The sequence below is a fragment of the Thunnus albacares genome, chromosome 14, assembly GCF_914725855.1.
Source record: "Thunnus albacares chromosome 14, fThuAlb1.1, whole genome shotgun sequence".
Classification (NCBI taxonomy): Eukaryota; Metazoa; Chordata; class Actinopteri; order Scombriformes; family Scombridae; genus Thunnus; species Thunnus albacares.
Window position 1 is genome coordinate 30,753 of NC_058119.1, and position 24,394 is coordinate 55,146.

The window sequence follows — 24,394 nt, forward strand, 5'->3', positions numbered from 1 at the left end:
CTGCTATTATGTGCTGAACTGTCTCAGGAGTATCTTTGCACAGCCTGCACCTGGGGTCCTGTCTGGTGTGGTAGATCCCCGCCTCTATTGAACTCCATATATTTGCAATATTTTTGTGAGTTTACAAATCTTTTTTGTATTTGTGGAATGTGTTTATATTTACAGATTACACATTTACACACAGATTGTCGATCTGTTCACACAAATAATTATTTTTTATTATGAAACAAATCTATCTCCATAAAAATGTCAGAGAAATAAAAAGCTTGCTTCCTGTTATTAGTTCAGTTATAAAACACAAACCCACCACAGAGTGTCTCTCTTGCCGGCTGATGACAGAGCCTGTCTTTTAGAATGATACATATAACCATGAACATATATCTTAAATTAGAAATACAGGGCTTTTTCTTAGCTTCACAGTATTCTAAAATGTAGTTTACTTGGTGTTGCAGATGTGTAGCTGTACATGTGCTGATGAAAAAATATAAAAAATGACAGACAAACACACATGAATGTGATATGGGAGTACCACACATATGTACTAAAAGTACAGGAACAAATGTATGTGTGTGTGGTATTTTGATGACTCTCACTCCCACTCTTTCACACACATACACACATACACACTGAAACTACCTCTCTTTGTGGTTGGTCGAGGTTTTGAGAGCTTTGGTGACACAAGACGATAATGTCATTTAGTGAATCCTCTACTCTTGTCAGTGTTGATTCATTCTCTTTCTCCTCCCCTTCATCTTGTCTTCTATGTCCTCCTTCACCTCCTCTGTTTGCCTCAGCAGTGAGGAGGCTCAGTTTTTCCTTCAATGTCTTCCGAGAGAGAGTTTAAAGGCACTTTAGTGACAATAAGAGCTACATAAAAAAGCAATAGTGGAATGCAAGTACATATATTTACTGTATTTAAGTAGTTTATACTTGCTATTGGTACTGTAATTGAGTATTTCCATCTACGTCACTACTGAAAATGATGTCCATATGCACACCGATATGTGTGCATATCTATGACATGTCATATGATATGCCAGTCACTACAACTTTAAGGCCGTTGTATATATGTGTCAAATCTGTAAATGACGGATTATTCATTCATTAATGAAATTAACTGAAAAATCCCTGAGTGATATGTAGTTACCTCCAACAAGACAGTAAAAGCTCCATGAACATCTCCCTTCTTCTCCAGCAGATAGGCTGTAGCCTCATTGTGGTGGTACTTCTGCGTTATCTTAAGGGACAAAGAAAGGATAAAAGAGGGAAAAAGACAGAGAGAAGCACATGAGTAACACTTTATTTGAACCCCCCTATTCAGGGTTAATTAGAGGTCCAAGCAGCAAAGCTTGCTGCTGGAGCCCTATTGTTTTTGTTGTCATTCTTCTTCTTAGTCTTTCAGTGCCAGGATTCCTTGCACTTTCAGTGCCAGGTCCCTATAAATAATAATAATAATAAGAACAACAACAGTCTCTACAAAAACAATAGGTTCCTTGGCAAGGAACCTATTGTTTTTGTAGAGACTGTTGTTGTTGTTGTTCTTCTTCTTCTTATTATTATTTAAGGCCCAAGCACCAAATGGTGCAAAGGCCCTATTGTATCTGAAGGAATTCTTCTTCTTCTTCTCTGCAAGGAATCACATTTTTGGGGGGCTAAAGCTGCTTGAGAACTCACAACACTTTGCACATTCATGAGAAGTGGGGGAACATTGTATCTTTTATAGTGATTGAGCTTGGGTGTGGCCAGTGGGCTCCATAGTGCCCCTACTTTGGAACAAAGTTGCTTTGATGTTCATGAAATTCAGTGGGAGGATTACGCTCATCATTCTGCTCAGAATTTTTTTTCTTTAATTTTTTCACACAACAGGAAGTTAGCCATTTTGGATTTCATGTCTCAAAAAAGGCCCTATTGTATTTCAAGGAATTATTAGGGCCCAAGCACCAAATGGTGCAAAGGACCTATTGTATTTGAAGGAAATGTTATTGTTATTATTATTTATTTATTTTTTGCCCAAAAGAATCGCATTTTTGAGGGGCTAAACATGCTTGACAACTCACAAAACTCTGCATATGCATCATAAGTGGTGAAAAATGTAATATTTTATGAGTCTTGGGCATATGTGTGGCAAAATGTCTTGATAGTGCCCCCTAGAAAATTTCAAATTTGAAGCCCCCACCTTTAAATTTGATTTGATTAGATGAACAAAATTTGGTAGGTACATGTATTGTGTCCAGACATATAAAAAGCCTCTTGGAACCATACCATAAGTCCAACAGGTAGTCAGACATTTTGAATTCAATTTGCAATTTTTGTGTAGGTTTTGCCATTTGCGGGTGTTGTATTTTAATGAACTCCTCTTAGAGCATGCATGTAACTGCCATGATGGACCGGGGGACATGTCCCCCCAATGTACGAAAGAGGGAAATTAGACCCCTGCAAAAATTGTCATCCATTGATACAGGTTCAAGCTCATGAAACTGCACTGTCAGTTACTTTTCTGTGTTTAATTACACTCGGCTAAACACTCCACTTGCCCATTGAAAAGCACTTCCCAGCTGCTTGCTGGCCAATGTCAGGAAGTAACTCCCGCATATATGTGACTGTGACAAGGCCATAAAATCTCAACTTCACTGGATGAATGGAGATTTCTCTGTGTTCAACCAAGCATGTTACTGGATCTGAAGAAGAATGATGCTCAACCTAGTGTTCTTCCACCTTCCCTGCAGAAGAAGGTGAAGGATAACTTCTATTCCCCACTCGCCTTTAAGTGAGTCGACTCTGCTGGTTTCTCCGCAACGTTGCCAAGGATTAGCTGCCATGAAACCCGCTGTCAGAGTGTGAAGATGACCCCCTGTCAACATCCGAGCTGAGAAACTGAGCCGGGCCTAAAAGACGGACTGAAACACACCCTACTCCCTTCTTTGAGCGACACAAGTAAGAGGCTATTAGGTGTGAACACACATTTAACTTAATAAGTTTGCACTTATGCATCATATTCTACTCTGTGTATTTATTACTACACAATGTAGCATGGAGTAGGAAGGGTTGTTTGTTCTTATTTTTTTCTTTTCTTTTTATTTTATAACAGTCTCAGAGAAGGCCGAGAGGACTGAACCAAGAAAGATGACAATATAAGAATTAGGAGTAGGAGTTAGCGTCTATGCAGCATCTTTTACGTCACAAGCCAGAGGAGTTATGACTCTAAATTTGGTAGGTACTTGATCATACAGGGATCTCTCCTCTCAGTAAACTTATATTTGGTAAACATTTATGGTCCTAATACAGACGAGCCCAATTTTTTTTACAGATCTATTTCTCACACTTGGATCCCTCCCAGGAGAGAACATAATTGCAGGGACTGCAACTGTTCACTAGACCCATTTAAGGACAGATCTACAGGTGCTGATCAAACACATAAAGGAAGTAGAACAACTATTTATTATTTTATTAAAGAGTTAAATTTGATAGACATCTGGAGGCACTTGAAACCTAATGATGTAGATTACTCATGTCACTCTAGTACTTTTCAGACTTTTTAATCTTGGCAGGATTGGTTTCCAAAGTAAAGGACTACTACTATGGCTGTATATTCATGGACCGACCATGCTGTCTGGTATATGTGAATAGGAGCGCGGCGGTGGTCGAGCAAGGAGAGCGAGCGGTAGTGAGAACAAAACCTCTGAATGAGAGAGATAAAATGTTATATTCTGCTTATTTCACGGCAGTCACATTTTAACGCACAAATAATACCAGTGAGTGAAAAATAATCATCAAACAGTCAACAAATGATTTACTGTGGACACAGATGCTCTTAGTTTCAGTTTCATTTTCCTCCTCTGCATTTCGCCTTTTCATTCATTCATTACATCCAACTAGCGGTTAATACAAGGACAAAATGACAAATTTGTGTTGGTTCTGTGGTTTTGGAATTTCAAATCTGACGCTTACAGTGCGCCATAGGAGCATCAATTGAGGCGCATCAGATGAAGTCAGTTATCGCTCCCAGTGCGTTTAGGCCTTATTAGTTATACCTCATTCAAATCTAGAGAATCACCCCAGAAAAGACAGCAATTAGAATCCAGAATACAGAGTCTTCAAGAACAGGTATTTAGGAATAGAACCTCTGCAGTAGAAAAAGAACTATTGCTCTTAAGAGCAGAGTATAATAAATTATCTGCAGCTAGGGCAGCCTCCGATATATTCAGGCTTAATCAGTCATTTTACAATCAAGGGGGTAAACCTGGCAAACTTCAAGCTTGACAGATGAAACAACTAGAAACAAAAAAAACATAACTTCAATTATAAACAATAATAGCGATACAATAGTAGACCCTATTGAAATAAACAAAGAATTTAGAAAATATAATGAGAATCTATATGAATCCCAAGTTAAATCTGACCTGCAGGTCCAAAATACATTCTTGGATAAATTGAATATTCAAAGTATTGATGGCATGAAATCTGGTAAATCTCGTAGGACCAGATGGGCTCCCAATAGACCTGTATAAAAAACCAGGAAGGCCCAGCAACAGATGTGAGTGAAAACCTGAGACCAATAAGTCTATTAAATCCTGACCTCAAAATCCTGTGCAAAATTTTAGTAAGACAGCTGCAAGAATCACTATCCAGTGTGGTGCATAGGGATGAAAATGGGTTTATCTTAGGACGCCAAGGATTCCATAATGTTAGGAGGGTTTTCAGTATCATTCAAAGTCTGGAGGACACCTCAGATAAGGCCCTCCTATCCTTACTCACCGACAAGGCTTTTGATACGGTGGAGTGGCCTTATCTTGGAATGATTTGGATGTGGGAATACATTCTTAAAATAGGTTCAGTTACTATATTTAAATTCATGGCAAATATTAACAAACAGAAATATATCAAAATCGATTGCCATCAAAATAGGATGCCATCAGGGATGCCCCTTATTGTTTACTTTTAGTGATTGGACTATCCCTGCTTTGCTAGAGTTAATAAAAGTGTTTGGTGACATCTCAGGATATGCAATCAATAACACCAAGTCCTCTGTAGAAGCCTCCCAATTTAAAGTGGTATATCAGTTGACATATTTGGGAATATGAACCTTCAATGGAGGAAAGTGGAATCAACTAATAGACAGATGTCCCTGCCTCTGTCCTTGATTAGCAGATTTAACATTATAAAAATGAACACACTCCCTAAAATACTGTATTTTTTTCAGAATATTCCACTGCCTCCACCTGATGACTTTTTTCAGAAACTTAGAAAGTTATTTATTGGGTTCATATGGAAAAATAATTGTGCTAGAATTTGGCTGTCCCTACTAGACTTACCATATTGTAAATGCGGTTTGTCCAAATGTCCAAATATAATCTGGTATTATTAGGCAATGCAACTTAGGTCCATTAAGTTTTATTTTGCAACAAGGGATATTCCACAGTGGAAAGAAATGGAATCAGAGTGCGTATGTTTGCCTCTACCTTTGTATTTATATTCAGATGTGTTGCCAAAGTTGATGAAACAAACCACTAATCCAACTGTTAAAAATACAATAAATGTCTTGTTTGAAAAGTAAGAGTTTACTAAAGAACCTAGGTTATTGTGACAGTACACTCAAATTTGGGGAAAACATATGGGACAATTCTAGCGTTTCACTCCAGGAAGAGCAGATGCTGTATTTAGAACATGAGCATCAAAAGGATTAGAAAAAATTCTTTCTTTTCAAAAGTAGTAGAAAGTATTGTGTCTCAGCAATGTTTTACCAGCATATCCAAACAACAATCTATTTGAACATTTTCAATTTGCTTGCTGAAACTGCACTTATAAGATGGTGAATGATCTTCTGCTTGCTATGGATTCAGATTCCACCTCTCTGAATACTGGATCTTAGTGCAGCTTTTGGCACCACTGATCACTGTATACTCATAGTATCTTAGGGTTCTGTTCTCGGCCTTTTTTTTGCTCTCTTAATATTTCATTAAACTAAAAAGAGCTGAATATCATTTTCATAGCAGTGGCAATTAATCCCATGACTGCGTATAATTTGGCCAACCTCTGTTTAGTGTAAGGCACACCACATGCTAGTGCTACAAGCTCTCTAATGGCTCACAATGCTGCAGCTATAATTTTGACTAAAACAAGAAAATTTGATCATATTACACCTATTTAAGCTTCCCTTCAATGGTTCCCCATTGACATTAGATCAGACTTTAAGCCAAAATTAAAACTCTTCTTTACAATACTCATTATACAATACTATGGACTGAGCACCTAGTTCAGTGGGTGTTGGGCATTACCACATTAACCCATGGTAGGAGAAGGACTATCTTTGTGGGCTTTTTTAGTATATTCTAGTACCCAGTATTGTAGATACTGCAGATTATTATTATTACACAGATTATTATTATTAGTAGAATGAAAATGAGGATGATGATTATTATAGTCAATATGATTGTACTGATTATTTCTAATAGGACAATTATGTTTCCTATTATTATTATTATTATTAATAATAATAATAATAATAATTTTATCACACATATTACTAGGGTGACAACAATGATAGAGTCATTTGAATTCCTATTACTGGATTACACACCATTAGACAAAAATGTCCTCACTAGATGTCTATCTGATAGTGTTGTAGATACATTTAAGGAGGCAATTCCATCAGTACTGAATTCAATGCCATGTCTCAATACTACAGAGGACTCTTATGTTAACTTTAGTCCCTCCCAAATTGATAATCTTGTTGATACTGCTGCAGGCTCATTACGAATAACACTCGACTCCATCGGCCCCTTAAAAAGGAAGATAATAAAACATAAGAGGTTAGCTCCATGGTATAACTCCCAAACATGCAAATTAAAGCAAACATTGTGAAAATTGGAAAGGATTTGGCGTTCCACCAAAGTGGAAGAATATCGCTTAGTCTGGCAAGATAGTCTTAAAACATATTGGAAGACCCTCTGTAATGCCAGAGCCGCCTATTACTCAGCATTAATAGAAGAGAATAAAAACAGCCCTAGGTTCCTTTTCAGCACGTTGGTCAGGCTGACAAAGAGTCATAACTCTATTGATCCATGTGTTCCTATAGCTCTCAGTAGTAATGACTGCATTGCAATTTCCTACTACTAAACTCAGATAAAACTGAAGTTATTATGCTTGGCCCTAAACACCTTAGAAACACATTATCTAATGATACAGCTACTCTGGATGGCATTACCCTGTCCTCCAGCACCACCATAAGGAATCTGGGAGTTATCTTTGATCAGGATATGTCCTTTAACTCCCACATAAATCAAATCTCAAGGACTGCCTTTTTTCACTTACATAATATCGCAAAAATCAGGCACATCCTGTCCCAAAAAGATGCAGAAAAACTAGTCCAAGCATTTGTTACCTCTGGGCTGGATTATTGCCCTAACAAGTCTCTAAAGACTCTCCAGCTGGTCCAGAATACAGCTGCACATGTACTGACTAAAACTAGAAAAAGAGATCACATTTCTCCCATTTTAGCTTCGCTACATTGGCTTCCTATAAAATCTAGAATAGAATTTAAAATCCTTCTCCTAACTTACAAAGCCCTTAATGGTCAGGCACCATCATATATTGAAGAGCTCATAGTACCGTATTATCCCACTAGAACACTGCACTCTCAGAATGCAGGCTTGCTGGTTGTTCCTACAGTCTTTAAAAGTAGAATGGGAGGCAGAGCCTTCAGCTATCAGGCTCCTCTCCTGTGGAACCATCTTCCAGATTCGGTCCGGGGTGCAGACACCCTCTCTATGTTTAAGAGTAGGCTTAAAACTTTCCTTTTTGATAATGCTTATAGTAAGGGCTTACCAGGCTCGCCTTGGATCAGCCCTTAGTTATGCTGCTATAGGCCTAGACTGCTGGGGGACTTCTCATGATGCACTGAGCTCCTCTCTCCTCCTCCTCCTCTCCATCTGTATGCATTCATGTAACATCAATTCACTGTTGTCGTTGTTGTTATTCTGTCCCCCCGCCCCTTTTCCCTCTTTCTTTTTCTCTCTCAACCCACTCGGTCAAAGCAGATGGCCACCCACCAAGAGCCGGGTTCTGCTTGAGGTTTCTACCTGTTAAAGGGGAGTTCTTCCTTACTGCTGTCACCAAGTGCTTGCTCATGGGGGAATTGTTGGGTCTCTGTAAATTAAAGAGTACGGTCTTGACCTGCTCTATGTGCCTTGAGATGACTTTTGTTGTGATTTGGCGCTATATAAATAAAAATTGATTGATTGATTGATTGATTTATTATTATGGCTGTGGCTCGAGAGGAAGAGCGGGTCGTCCACTAATCAGAGGATCAGCAGTTCGATTGCCAGCTCCTCCAGTCTCTATGTCGAAGTGTCCTTGGGCAAGATACTGAACCCCAAATTGCTTCTAATGGCTGTGCCATCAATGTATGAATCTGTGTGAATGATTAGATTCCCTCTGATGGGCAGGTTGGAACCTTGCATGATAGCCCTGCCCCTGCTACCAGCGTATGAATGTGTGTGAATGGGTGAATGTGACTCGTAGTGTAAAAAGCACTTTGAGTGGTTGGAATACTAGAAAGATGCTATTCAAATACAGTCCATTTACAATTACTATTAATTGAAATGTAACAGGATCACAATTATTATTGATATTAACATGAATTTTGATATGAGTGTCTATTGTTAATATTAGGAATTAGGCAATTTTTTACTGAGTTTATGATATATAAGTATCAGTCTAATATTTTAGGGACTGTGCATCTGAGCATCCTATCCACAGGAGAACTGCCGCAGCATTATCACTCCTTTCTGCAAGTTTCCTGCATTGAAACTAAATGCCTTGGTCTGATCTCTTCTTCAAGAGCACCTAAAGGTTCCCTGGACTTATTGAATGTAAAACTGGTAGAGCACTGCATTCTTTGTGCAAAGTTTAAACTCTTACTAGAACTTGTAAACAGTGCTTTACAACCTGCTAACATGGAATATAAATATAAATGATTGTCAAGCGTGGCCAGCAACTTTCTTCCAAAATGCAATAATTTTTTTAGTCAATTAAATTATTCTTGGTCACAGTCTACCTGTTACTGAGTCTTATGACCTTTTCTTTCATCTGCTGCTCCCACCAACAGTGAAGGATACAACCAGCCTAAATAGTCTTGTGAAAGTCTGTCCAGAGACTATTGGAATGAAAAATACCAGGGAGAGGGAAGTGTCATGGGCTGCACTATGCTTTTTTACTTATTTTTTCAATTATATACCACAGAGAATTTCATCAAAAATATTCAGTTACATATTGTATCCAATTAAAAGCATGAATATGGCAATTAAACAACAACTCAATAATCTTTAGTGAGTTAGGTCTCCTTCATGTGTGCGTGCAAGGCTCTGTATAGAATGCAAGTAGCTGCTTTGGAGTGACCATTTGTGTGATAACAAGAGTTAATAGTTGATTTATGGTTGTGTTGAGTGGTTATGGTGCCTACGCAAGTAGTGGCGATATGTAGGCTGTAGCTAACATGCAGCTCCTCAAAACTCCAAGACAGCTACGGCAGCTACAGAGATACCACATTGACACAACAAGAACTGTAATTGGTCAGCTTGGGCTGCTTGTGTTTCCTCCTCCAGGTTTCAAATGCCAGTAGAGGTTGTTGAGAGAGAAGACAACATGAAGTGTAACCTTCACTCTCTTACAGTGAATGACACGTGTATATAGCAACTGCATGCAATAGTCTAATGAAACAAGGCTATAAATCTGTCCAGTGTTGAAGTAGTACTACCAACAGGAGAAATCTGAACCGGAATTATAGATAAAACCAACTCAGTAGGTTTATTTGGCAAGTCTCTTGTTACTCCCAGGCATCAACCATAAATCTGGCTTAAGAGTCTCTAGCCATTCTAGCAGCTCTGTGAGGCTGCACTTCATTTGCAGTGTTTTCAGCTAAATGCTAATGTCAGCATGCTAACATGCTCATAATGACAATGTTAACGTGCTGATATTTAGCAGGTGTAATGTTCACCATGTCGGTCATCTTAGTTTAGTGCAATTCACATAACCAAAGTATAGTAGGGAATACTTGTATAGCCTCCTCCAGTCTGTAGTGCTGGGAAGTCCGGAGGAAGCTCAGGAGCTGCTGGGAGGCAAAGCGGCACAGTAAGTCCAGCAGAAGCTCATGGAGGTCACGTTCCAGAGGTAGGATGGTCCATGAAGGATGGCCTTCCCTGAATAACAAAGCAGATGAGATGTGAGAAGGAAAGGAAGGAGAGACAGACAAAGAGAAGAGAGTGTTATGATCAGAACATAAAGCAAACAGTACCGTGACTCCAGGAGGCAGCTGAGGAACTTGAAAAGAAGCTGGTCATCCTAGAGACAGACAGAGAATTATTAAGCGTGTAACATTAACCTGGTGGTGACTGTAGGTGTCACAGGGTTATTCAGATTAATTTTTGTTATCAGAAATAATCAATAATTAATAATTAAAAATAGAATTGAATTCACATTACACCCAAATTCAGTCATAACATTATTTTAGCCAAGTTTGTAGTATCAATGAAATAACAACACAATGAAGGCAATTTGGAGTACTTTGTATGGCAGAGGTTGACTTCAACAATATTCAGGCAAAAACCACCAATGCAACTTCTTGTTATAACAATTTAATTCTACTTCAATAATAGTAACTACAGCTGATACTATTCAAGTACAAGAAACATCAATATAATTGGAAATCCAAGCTAATGGTATGATTATATACAGTGCATATGTGTGTGTGTGTGTGTGTGTTTGTGGCATAAGGCAAAGGGAAGCTACACAGCAATATGGCTGACTCATCCATGTGAGGTGGGTGAAGTCACATGTATAGGAGTGAGAATACACACAAAAGAACTGGCGAAAACAAGTGGGAGGATTGAAAACACCAGCCAGAGAGAGAGAGAGAGAGAGAGAGAGAGAGAGAGAGCGGAATGCATGCAAAGTTTAACTGGGTGAAACGACTACGAAAGTAGAGCTGAATCAACAGTCAGATCGACCAAAACAACACAGCTTAAAGGGGACCTATCATTTTTTTCCTTATTTTCAGTCATATATATAATGTTACAGTGTCAGATGTTCATGTTAAAAGTGGTTGACGTGTCAAATAATGAGGTAAATGTATGCAGAAATAATCCCTGTGAGCAAAAAGCACCGGCTTCAGACTGCTCTGAACACTCTGTTTCTAATGTTTTTTTCTACTTTCAGCCTGAGCTGATGTTGGCTCATGACAGATTTCTTTATATGGTCATCTGGCCACACAGAGCGCATGGGTTCATTGCTCTGCTCCGCTAACACTATGGCATTTCCATTGTTTTGGGGGTAGCAACACCAAGCCATGACTCCATTACACAGCACTGTAAAGTAAAATAAGTTGTTGTAGGGGAATGAGGGTCAGGAAATTGCAACCTGGAATGTGTGCCAGGGCGCGATGACCTGTACCGATGCCAAACATGTCAGTCCACCAAACCAAAACAGGAGACATCTGGAGATATTGGGAAAGAGGTGGAATACCACATACACACACTTAGTGCAGAGACACCCATTCACATAGTACAGAGACGCCCACTCAAATGTATTTTAAGTCCAAAGTTAAGTGAAATTGAGAAATGTCCCACCATTCTTCTTTAGAATTTGAGGGTGCGACTCAAATATAACTGAAACTTTACTTTTGATTTACAACTTAACATATTATTTAATACAATGAAACAAATGAAAATGGCATGGCCAAAAATATTGATACCCTAACTTAATGTTTGTAGCACAGCCTTTGGAGGCAATAACTGCAGTCAATCGCTTTCTGTAACTCTGAATAAGGTTTCTCCACTTCTCCACTGGTAGTTCGGCCCACTCTTCTTGAGCAAAGTGCTCCAGTTCTCTCAAGTTTGATGGGTGCTGTCTCCCAACTGCAAGTTTCAGCTCTTTCCACAGATGTTCAATGGGATACAGATCAGGACTCATAGCAGGCCACTTCAGAATCGTCCAATGTTTTCTTCTCATCCGCTCTTCAGTGCTTTTTGATATATGTTTGGGGTCATTATCCTGGTGGAAGACCCATGGACACTGGGCTGTATGTTTCACTCCAAAATTCCTTGATACTCTCCTGATTTCATTGTGCCCTGCACAAATTCAAGGCGCCCAGTGCCTGAGGCAGCAATGCAACCCCAAAACATCAGTGGCCTACTCTATGTTTCATGGTAGGCATGGTGTTGTTTTCTTTGAAGGCTTCATTTTTTCTTCTGTAAACATAAGGTTGGTGTGATTTACCAAAAAGCTCTAATTTCTTTACATTGACCATGCCTATTACCTTTTTTCTGATGTCTTCAGACACCATTTAGTTTTCCTTCTGTTTTCAGTGATGCACACTGCAAACCAAACTTTTCATGCAATGATAATAAAATATATTTTAATTTAAACACTGTTCAGGGCGAATGGTGCATTATTTTAATAAAATGTAAGGGTACCAATAATTTTGGCCACGACTGTGTTTGTACATAAGCTTTTTGTGGGACTTAAAAGAACACAGTTTGGGATCGTTATTCTAGTGAGTGTATCATGACGGTCGTATGACATTAGAACCTTTGTGACAAGGGTATTGACAAGCCATCGGTCACCATCTCATTCTAACTGTAGTTTCTGTGGATTTACATGGATGGGGATTGCACTACCAAGGCTATATGCCAGATGTAGCTGTGTGCACAACAGCGGTAGTAGCAGCTCTAAGGATTTGTTCAACCATCCTTGTAACAATTTTTCTTGTGTATTTGCATACACAAAAAAACAAAATGCTGTTCCTCCCAGCCCACAGCAGTGCAACAACAACAGAAAGGATATATATATATATAGTATATATAGTATATATAGTATATATATATATATATATATATATATATATATATATATATATATATATATATATATAGTTACTGACATTAGAGTCGCGACTCCCTGGGTCAAAGTGCTCTACAACCTTTGCAAAAGGAGTCAAGCATACGCAGACCGGTGGGTTGATCCTCTTTTGAATGGCATAACTGTGGAAGTCTGACCCCATCTGAGCTGTCAGAGGAAGTGACTTTGAATGAGTGCTGAGGTCCATCTGAATACTGCTGAAACCTTTAAACTGCTCAGATTAAAATATTCAAGACTTATTGCAAAAATATCAGGAGAAGTCAATAATAACCGTAGCCCAACACAAGGCACCAGAAATAATGCAGGTATCACAGGGTTATTCAGATTATTTTTGGTTATCAGAAATAATTAATAAGTGATTACTGGGGGCAGCTGTGGCTCATGAGGTAGAGCAGGTCGTCCACTAATTGGAAGATTGGCGATTTGATCAACAACTCCTCCAGTCCACATGTTGAAGTGTCAAAGTGTCCTTGGGCAAGATAATGCTAATTGCTCCCAAATGCTGTGCCATTGGTTCGTGAGTGTGAATGATTTGAAACTGCTAATGATGAGCAGGCACCTTGCATGGCAGCCTCTGCCATCAGCGTGTGAATGTGTGTGTGAATGGTTGAATGTGGAATGTAGTGTAAAGCACTTTGAGTGTCCAGAGGACTAGAAAAGTGCTATATAAATGCAGTTCCTCTTTGTTCCTTTGTTCTTGTCTGATCAGAAGGGTATCTCTATCAGCTTTGCAGGAGCACCACAGAGAAAAATGGAATGTGTGATCACCTCATATATTGATAAGGTGATGTCATAGGCCAAAGGTCACAGCGACTAATTGTTAGCAGGACATTCGGTCCATGGGCGGAGTTTCACACTTGTGAGGCATCATGGGAGTTACCGCTGGCCACCACGCCAAAATCTTTGCTGCCACAGCAAAAAAAAAAAAAAAAATCAATCATCTTTAAGGTGGTCATAAAACTCAGTGCCAGCTGTGTGAATCAGTTTTTTTCTTGTCTTGATGCTCCGTTAAAAATCAAACATGTTCAATATTATAGGAAGTTTTTGGCTCTCCCCAGCACCAAACATGAAACAGCAAACTGGGTAGTTACTATGGCAAGGGCTGAAAAAACTCCGCAAATACCGTCACACACACGATAGACAGTGAATTAACAGTGTTAATTACATTGGTTAATTAACAGTGGTGAATTTATAGTGTTAACAGTGTTAATTCACCAGCAAATATTTTAGTGAGAAATCCTAATTTTTGAAATGGTTCTCCTCTCATTACCACTGTCTTCTCCCACTAAAACAGTGCAGCTAACCAACAGGGTGGGAGTGGGAGCGAGTTGATGCAAAAATAATCCAAAATGTAAGGTTTATATGCAAATTATAGTTTAACTCTATGGATTATATTGATACTGAATTGACAAGAAGACTGTCGACATATGACGCCTTTTATCTTGTGTTTCCAGAGTTAAGTGTTCTTGTGGACACACAAGGAATTGTTAATTTGTCATATTTCTTAAAGTGAGTTTGGCGTAATATTTTCCCCGGAGAGTTTCAGTTTAATTCAAACTGCTAATATATATATTTTTAACATTTTGTCACCACCACAGAAACACTAGGTAACTGCTAAAGTATTTTAAGGTTGTCTGACATTGACTGCTGTTATTGGTTTGATTAATCGTTTATCAAGATGCTCATTTTGATTTTTTTTCATCAAAAAGACTTCATTTTTACATGTGAAAATAGCAGCATAAACAACAACAGAACATGAGGATTTACACGTTGTCATCTTCAATGGAGTGAAACAGATGAAATAAAATAGACCAATAGGCCTACACGAAAAATATTTAACTGAAATAAATGTTTAAGTAAATAGTAAATAGTAGCCAGACTTCCAAATGAACAGAAACAGATTAACAAAGCAAAAACACACACTGAATCCTCCGGTGCTGAGTGCACTGTATAAGCGGCATAATAGCCTAGATCTCACTTGTAGGAAAATATTTTATAACTTATTAAAATAATAGCAAATAGTAGCCAGACTTGCTAATGTATGAACAGATTAACAAACAAAAACACACATTGAATCATCCATCAGCGAGAGCATTGCAACGAAAACCTCCTCCTCCGCTCCTGGCTTATTCATGATCAAGAACAAGCCAACAGGTTAACAAAATGGAAACTTGTAGTCACAATTTTCAGACCTCAACCTCGAAGTTTGTGTGACACTCAAAACAATTTATCCACCGTTTTACAGCGACAACTGTAGGTTACGGCCAGTGGTGTACTGGCCATCGGGCATACTGGGACAAATCCCATGTCTTTGGCCCAGTGGACTGTCAAAACATACCCCTTCTTACCGGCCCTCTCTGTGTGTCTGTTGTTCGGCGTGCACGTAAGAGTGAGCTGCATGCCTGTGTCAGACAATCACAGACAAGCGCCCACTTTTACTACTTTTACCACTGCCAGAGGGGGGAGACAAAAGTCCAGTTTTAACTGTTTAACTGAGAATATTAACCGGTCAAAATTAAATAAATAATAATAAAATAATTAAGAACATCCCTAATGGTTTACAGGTAATTGTTGTTTCTAAAGCCAGTATGCAGTAAATGGTTGCCTTTTGTGTACATGTTTTTGTACCCCCCCCACCCCGCTCACATTGCCCCCACGGCAATCCTCTTGTTCCACAGGAAACACTGGAAGTTGAGTCCCTTGTTCCCTAGAATGAGGGTAACATGTAGTCTGGCCTGGTGAGGCCCTACAGTGACTATTGCACACCCTACTATGATGGGTGTGCAAAGAGTTCTCTGAAAAAAATACCATACAACGTTTCATCTTGGTGGAAAGCAATTGTGATTGTTTAAAGAACTCAAAAAAAAAAAACAGTGAAAAAGTTCCCAAACAGGTCAGCAGGAACACATGGAGGAAGCCATTCAATGCAAAAAGTGTATATTCAATCAGCTTAGTTTGTGCACACAATGCAGGCACAGAGAGGCGCACAGAACACAAGAGAAGGCTTGGATAACAACTACTGGGGTATTAACACTTTTAAATCTTGGTTTTTCCTCAGACAGTATCTAACAAATTAAATGTCACACTTTTTGCATTGAAAAACTTCCTTTTCCTTTGTGTTACATTATAAAGACCTCTGTGACAATTATATGTAATTAGTTCACATAAAAGTAAAAATGTATTTTAGTGCAGAAGGTTGTTATTGAGTATGTCTGTAAAAGTTGGTAACTGGTGCTCTGTGCAGGTACCAAATAAATAAGAAATATAATAATGTCAATATTTATTTTGACCTCACCTGAAGCTTCGAGATAATTTGCTGCACCTCTTCAGCGAAGTGAACCATTACCAGATCAGCTGACTTGCTGGGGTCAAGGGTCATCAGCTCCTGTGAACATATGTTGGAGGAAGCATATGTTAATGCAAACACAATCAGTGCCGTTTCTGGGCATTTTCATGCCATAGGCAAGACATCCACTAGCACCCCTGAGGGAATTGATTTTATACATCTTGATAAATTTATAATATTTCAGTATTTTAAATGTAACTTTACTCAACATCACTCAACTTGTTCTGTCAGTTAGTACCTTTACATGCACACTGCCTGTTCTGGATTGTCCTGATTTTAATCATGGAAAGGATATTTTTCCATTGCTTTACAACAGAATAGTATAACACAACCTGATTATTAATATTGCTTAATCATTCATGAACATTATCCACATAACTGATGATCTGTGCAGCAGTGTCTTTGACTCCTCAACATCCCAGACAGTCAGTCATTTCTGTATTGAAGTGGAGGTACTATCATTATCTGACTTTACTTACCACGTGTTATGATCCAATATTTATTTTAATTCTGAATGTTTTATAAGTTGCAGTACACCCTGCATTAAAATTAGTAAAGCAATTAAGATATGTTTTACAATGCATTACCTCTACATTAAGAAAATATTTATTGTTTCCTTCAATATTTTGTATAGGCCTGGTGTCCTATTAACTAGACTCTTACTTCTGCATCAACAAAGTACTTAAGTTTTCAACTAACAGCAGCACCTTCGAAATGTGGTTAACCTGCAGAAAGTCACTAAAAACAGGTGCAACATGACACTCTGCTCACATCATTCACGGATGCTGCTTCATCTAACTATAAAGCAATGACTCTGTCAGTCTGTCTGTATGTATCAGTGGCGGCTGGTGACTCAAAAAATTGGGGAGGACAGGAGGAAAATCAAGTGTGGTTCAAATGTGTCATTTTACCAACAAAGTGAAATTCAAATTTATAGTATTGTTCTATTGTGACAACAAATTTATGTTTTCATCAAAAACAGACAAGATATCACATGATTTACACGTGTTTCCTATGTATTTTCTTAGTATACAGAAATATATAAAGTAGCACAAAGCTTATAATGTGATACAGGTTCAGATCAGTGCTGAATACAAGAAAGATTGAACATTAAAAACATTCACAGATCTAAAAGTGTAGGTTCACATCAGAAAGTATTAATGCATGTATTAAATACATGACTTACACACTCTTATCTATATGGACGATATATAAAATATAGTCTACAAAGCTGACATGTTAACACTAGGAGTGTTAACATGAACACAAAACTCGGTTCGGATCGTATCACGGAAGGAGCTATAGCAAGGAGCTATCTACTGCTGCTACTCTGCCTTACAGTGGAGAGAATTGAAGATGAAATCTGGAAACTATCATGGGACCAACTCAATGTCAATATTGCATTCTGGTTGTTAATTGGTAAGGGAGGACGTCCTCCCTTGAAGCGTCATTTTATGTGCAATGGCCAATCACAGATTAGCATGAAAAAAAATGAAATACACTGAGTCCAATGTAAGAGATCCCGCCCTGCGGAGGACAACAGGCACCCATCCTCCTCTGCCCCCCACTCCACCTCCACCAATTGCGCCCCCTCCCCCCCACCACCACCACTTTACACACACTGCTCTTTCTCCTCCCGCCCTGCAGGTGATGCTGTTGAAGCATTTTAAACAGAATTTCAGCAATGGATTTTTTCCAAAGAGAGAAAAAATACTTTATAAAAACTGAGATTTGGTAATGGTTTATTTCAACCAACTATTCTTTTTCATATTTTGATCTCCCTTTTGCCTCTCAAAAAATAGAGGATCAACCTCCTCTGCCTCTTTGGACCAGCCTCCACTAGTATGTATGTATGTACTATCTCAAGAACCATTCATCTGATCTACTTGGCAACTGTATTCCTGGGGAGCATTTCTCTGAATCTGAAAATGAATTTGGATTAGTGTGAGTGGATATTCTTACTCAGGATAAAATTTGATTGATTTGACTTGGAAAATATATAGGGCCTAACTGGAAATGGCTAAATGATGTGTGTATAGTCAAATAATGAAAAAACTACCGAAAATATTGAGTGTGAGTGTTCATTAAACCCTCATGTCCCTGCATGAGTCGTTTTCACCAAAAAATATTTGTTTCTGATTTTTTTGTACTTTGCCTCCCTTGGAAGGCTCCACCTGTGCAGCATTGAACTTTTGCACAGGCTGCTTCTCAGATTCCACAGTTTAAGATCCCAAAACGGCTGAAACCCCAGCCTGCCCCGTCTCCCTTGCTCAGACAGGAGGCTGGGACCAGCTGGTCCTGAAAAGCCCTGGCTCCGGCTGCAGCTCTGCCGGCACAACCCGCTCAAAGCTGCCAGTCTCCAGGCTAGGAAGAAGAAGAGAGCGGCTTGACAGCCCCTCTCTCCACTAGTGATGCAGCTGGACATTCCCCATTCTCCAGCTCCACTTGTTTGGCTTTTATGTGTTCTTCCAGAGGACCCCCACACCTCCAACTCCCAGTTGCCACTACTTGTGGCTTGGCAGCTTCCTGGGCCTTCACCAGCCAATCAGGACCGATGTAATAAGATTAATGCTTCTGAGGGCTGCAGCGAAGCGTGCATACCATAATGAAACATCTCATTCATATTACTCAGAGAAATGGGGTTATGTAAATAACCTAAAGTTTTGTTGAACCCCATGACTACTACTTGACTCTAGCTGAGGATACACCTGCACACAAAAAGGCATGTACTGGACAACATACATAGCAGCCTATTATCCATATCCCAGTTATGAATTATCCTGCTGTGGGACATATAATAATGTTTGCAATGGAACAGGAGTAACCTGGTTACTCATAGATCTTACACAGCAGTGTGAGCAAATGAATTGCTTGGTCGCTAAATAAGTTGCAGCCAGCAGGTTAATGAGCAGCAGAGTGTTCTTCTACAGTCTGCCTGTAGTCTCCTCTCAGTATCAGATGTTTACTGCAGTTTCCTCAATGACTGTTGTTTTATGTAAGGAGCACACTGGATATCTGTGTGACAGACTTAACAGTAGATTGGGTGTCTGAAGTTCAGTGTCTCTCCTGTTGGTGGCGCCCTGGGCAACCACCTAGTTGGCCTATGCCTAAATTTGGCCCTGAACAGAATCACTTGTCATATTGTTAGCCAGAGATGTCTTCGTTCATCTTTGCCTTGCATTTATAAAAATTGTTGATGCAAATATGAAAAATAAAGCACTGCACTGAAAGAACAAATAAGTTCATTAAACAGACTGAGTTTGTTCATTTAGTTTGTGACTATCAGCCCTGCCACCTTTTGTTTCAGCCAGCTCATGACTGTGAGGCTGTGTTATGCTACACAGCTATGTGATTGAAATACTAAAACCAAAGGCTTACTTTCAAGAAAGCACTAGTGCTTAAAGCTGGAGTGCAGGACTTTTGTCTCCCCCTTCTGGCAGTAAGAGTTATTACAAAAACACTGTCGACATGTGCTTATGTCATAGGCTCCGCCGTAGCCTACTCCGTCACTACTGTTGTGGTTGTAAAACGGTGGATAAATTGTTTTGACCGTCTCACAATCCCCCCAAAATTCAGAATTTGACCCATTCGATCCAATAACATTTGGAACATCTAGAAGAGCCACACGATTAAATTGTTTTATCCCCATTCAAGTTAGCAGAGAGCTAACTGGAAGTTAGCCAGCTCGGCTAGCGGAAGTCGTTAGTGCGCATATCCTGCACATAGAGCATGCCCAGTATGCATTCATGTGGCTAGCACGAGAATGTCAAACCCGACACCAAAAAAAAAATCTCCTATATACTGTGAAATACAGGTGATAGACTAAATCAGCATTGTGTGAACTCATTTGGCAAGGGCTAGAATGTAACAGATTTATATGTAAAAGTTCCACACTGCAGATTTAATGACCGTTACTAATATAACAGGGGTATGGGTGTGTCTCCCTGTCTGCTGGGTGTTTAGGTTTTCATCTTAAAAAGATGTTGATGTTATAGGGTTGCTTAACACAAATGTTTGAAAAAACATATCTAATTTACTCCTAGTAGTATCTAGGTTCAGACATCTGATTGGGATACTGCCTCGATGCCTGTAGCACATCCAACTGGAGGAGACCCAGAGACAGACCTGAACATGCTTGACTACATATTCCATTAACTACATATTTCCCAGGCTGAAAGACATGGCCGGGGAGAAGGACCTGGCCTGGATGAGCACCAGATAAATAACCATGTAACCAAATAACCACCATCAGCAACTGATAAATGACCATGTTCATACAATATGTATGTTTGTGTATGTACTGACCTGTATGTGCTGCAGTGCTTTGTCCTTGACCGTTTGTTTCTCCTCAGGGCTGTAGCTGGGCATAGACAGCAGATTGTGGATGTAGCTGAAGATCTCCCACTGACAAACACACACACATACACACTTGTACATCTATACTTATGAGGACTCTCACTTATATTATGCATTCCCTAGCCCCCTATTTTAACTTTAACCATAACAACTAAATACCTAACTACAACCCAAAACTGGATCTGAACCAGGTCAAACAAGTTCAAACAGTTCAAACAAATACATGTACAGTTTGATAAATCTGAAATTCAAGCTGTATCTTGTTGAGTCTGTATGTTACCTTTCTGAGGGGGTCTCTCAGGTAGCAGTCAATGATCTTGTCAAACAGATGTTTCTTCTCGTAAAGAAATTCACAAATCTGGAAGCTGAATGGCAAAACAGGGAGACACAAAGACAATAATGTAATAATAAAAATAATCATAATCATCATCATCATCATCATGATCTTGTCTTCAGCTTAGAACAGAGCTGTATATACACTGTTTCTATTAGAGACTCCAGCTCCAAGACTATTATCATCACAGGCAGTCTGGCATGTGTAGTCAATCTAGGCCAGTTTTTTTAAAGACTCACATTGTGGCCCCAATCAGTCAAAAGTGAGACAACTATACCCCCAAACACCTTCTACTCCAAGGCCCATGTAAAATTGTGATAATGGAGTTTTTAGTCTGCATGCCCACTGGTTTTCAGCGCAGGGTTTGAGTATGAGAAATTCAAGGTTGAACTTAGGCGAGTTTAAAAACAACAAAGAGCTTTTATGTTAGTATCACTCAATATATAAATGTTTCAGTTGGAACACTGTGTGAGGGAAATTGGTTTTCAGTGTGTGCATAAAACTTAACATATACAATAACAGAAACGTACACACTAAGAAAAAATCAATCCAAAACAAAATCTATAAATGGCGTACATCCTCCTATATCAAATTCTCTTTTTTTTGAGTAGAAAAGATGCTGACTAACATCTTTCCAGAGATGGAATGTGTGCGTTTAGAATTGTGCTGGAATAGTTTTGTTTTGATTTGCAACCCTACATTTGCACTTTTCTCTAATTGATTTATCATGTAAAATACAGACAAGTGACAAATTCAATGAAAAACTGGTACAGGTCTGAATGTTTGACCCCAACAGTGAGGGGATCTGGTGGCTCTGTTATGCTATGAGGGGATTTTGCTGGCATGGTTTGGGGAATATCTTTTTGAGGGATGCTGTTCCTCAGCCTTGGCATTGATTCTACAAGTCTCTGGGACTCTTCTAGAGGGATGAACACCATTCTTCAAAAAGATATTCCCTAATGTTTTGATGATGGTAGTGGAGAGCACTGTCTCACACCTCAGTCCAAAATCTCCCATAGGTGTTCAATTGGGTTGAGGTCTGGTGACTGCGAAGGCCATAGCATATGATTCACATAATTTTCATACTCATCAAACCATTCAGTGACCCCCCATGCCTGTAGGAGAACCAGTTGATCTTTGTTACCCTGCAATCTCCCAAAAGAAGCCCAAAGAAGGTCTGGGCTCAATCAACAATAAACCCTAACCTCAAAAGGCATGGATGTATATTCAACTTCGTCTGGAAATGCTCTCAGGTAAACTGAGAACCCTTCTTTACATTAAGGTCTCAGTTTTGACTCCTCACAGAACCATCTCCTCTCCCCAAACTGTGTGGGACAACCCCAAGTGAAATTTATGACATTAAAGAACTGCTACATTCTTTATCAACCCAAGTTTCAGAAAATACCGGATTAAAGGACCCTCTCCTTTGGACAAATGCAGAGAAACTGTTTATCATAGTGAAACCTCATCAATTTATTTGATGAGTTTGGACAACTCCACCTACATTATATGTTCTCTTTTCACCTTTTAATCTCATACATACACACACCCACATTCCAAAGCACATCGTCCCCTGTTGCTTTCACCCAGGTGTGACTCCAGAAAGATAGTCCAGACCTGTCGTAAATTCAGTTAAGCCTAGTTGAATTTCTTAAAGCCAGAAGTTTGATTCAATGTTTCCTAAGTATATAACCATCTTTTAATCTATATATTATTGTTCACAAAGCAATGCCTATCAAACTGGTCCAACTCTGATACCTAGGTTTAATTGTTACATAGTAATGGGACCACAGTGCCATCCAATGGACAACTTTTAGTAAGGTTGAATGTTGAAGTAAGACCTCTGTATAATGTTTTCTTATTGTGATCTATCAAATTATCATTATACTCTACATAACTTAGTAGGAATGTGATATGTATGAGGGATTACTTTGATAAGCAAAGAATTAACAGTAGTAGTTATAATGTATGTTAACTAGTAGGTAGAGTAAGTTTGTTAAATAACTATAGTATGTTTTAAGTATGCTGCACTGATGATTGTTAACTTTGTGTGTTAATGGATGTATAGCAAAAGAAGATTACATTTTATTTTAAGCTAATCAAAGGATCTAACTCAGGTATTGTGATGGTGATTACATCAATGGCCCTGTTTACACCTGGTATTAACATCCATCTTGGGTGATCCGATCACATGTGGACAGCTCAAAGTACAGGTGTGAAGGCATCCAAGATGCATTGAGGATGCATTGAGATCCGATCACTCAGACCACATTCGGAGGTGGTCTGAGCCGCATGTGGCTACATTCAATTAGCAGTGTAAACGCAATGTGTCCTGAGCTACATTGAAGGACCGCCTACTCAACTTACGTCTTCTATTTTCTGGCAGACTAGGCACGGAAAGTGCATCGCTGACTCCCGGTGCATGAACCCTCTGTGCAAAGCTGTTCAACTTGTTTGATAACAGGATAAAGAAATTCATTATTTTGTTTTGCCATTTTTCATGTGAATTAAAAAAAATATAATCCACTTCCCGTTTTTTCCTATTTTTCTCATTCCCCTAACCCATTTCCCTCATCAAATTGACAATTGGAATAGAAATTAAACCATTAATTTTTCGCTTGTCTGTCTATTAATATTTCAGGAGCTGCTGGATAGTTTCCTCTGTCCTGTCAAGTTGATAACTACATGTTTTGCTGTGCTGCTCAACATAATGAGCTCTGGATTTATCAGGAGGACGGCTACTTTACTCCAGAAAATTAATTAACATTAGATCCGTACCGATCCTGTCAGCGTGTCGGAGATTTAAATAATTAATGAAGTTACGCTGCTGTGCCACGTGCATAAATGCACACAGTGTCTCCCGCTGGTTAAAAACAACAACGCATTTGGTTGCAAATGGAAATGATGTCTGTGTTTATTTGCATATAGAGCAGGAAAGTAAGATCCGATCACAAGTGGTCACTCAGGACGCATATGGAGACGCATGTTAATACCAGATGTAAACAGACGTACTTAGAGTTGTCCACTTGTGATCACTCAAGACGAATGTTAATTCCAGGTGTAAAAAGGGCCATAGAGGTGTGTTTCTGAACATTTGAGTAACATATACAGATGCAATTCACGTTTAAGTGTGGATGAACATGGTGGAATGTTTAGTTGAAATGTAATCAACTCAGAGAAGATCACGTGTTTTCTCTTAGACAAAGGATTTTCTGTTTTGCGCGGGAGAACATCTGTCTCCACCCACACACACCCATCTTAGCGCCAGCCTGATAAAACAGCATACAGTACTACACTACACTACAACAGCCGATCTCCCGCTGAGTCATTTGAGGACAACGCTACGCAAAGTAGGCTGAACAACATTACTTCTGTTCTCCATCTACTTCATGATTAAGTAGATGGATTGGTGTCGTTTCAATTGAACTCTCTAGTTAATTCTTTAG

The 24,394-nt window shown here is 39.1% G+C and overlaps 1 protein-coding gene across 2 annotated transcripts in view; it reads right to left on the reverse strand.

Annotated features, from left to right (window-relative positions):
* vps8 (VPS8 subunit of CORVET complex) overlaps nt 1-24,394 on the reverse strand; it is a 187,086-nt gene that overhangs the window by 23,828 nt on the left and 138,864 nt on the right. For both annotated transcript variants that reach the window (XM_044373367.1, XM_044373366.1), the window contains exons 31-37: nt 20,895-20,979; nt 20,564-20,662; nt 16,208-16,297; nt 10,292-10,338; nt 10,052-10,196; nt 1,148-1,237; nt 637-825 (exon numbers count right to left, since the gene is read on the reverse strand). In XM_044373367.1, coding sequence (XP_044229302.1) covers nt 637-825; nt 1,148-1,237; nt 10,052-10,196; nt 10,292-10,338; nt 16,208-16,297; nt 20,564-20,662; nt 20,895-20,979 — 745 coding nt within the window. The remainder of the gene's footprint in view (nt 1-636; nt 826-1,147; nt 1,238-10,051; nt 10,197-10,291; nt 10,339-16,207; nt 16,298-20,563; nt 20,663-20,894; nt 20,980-24,394) is intronic.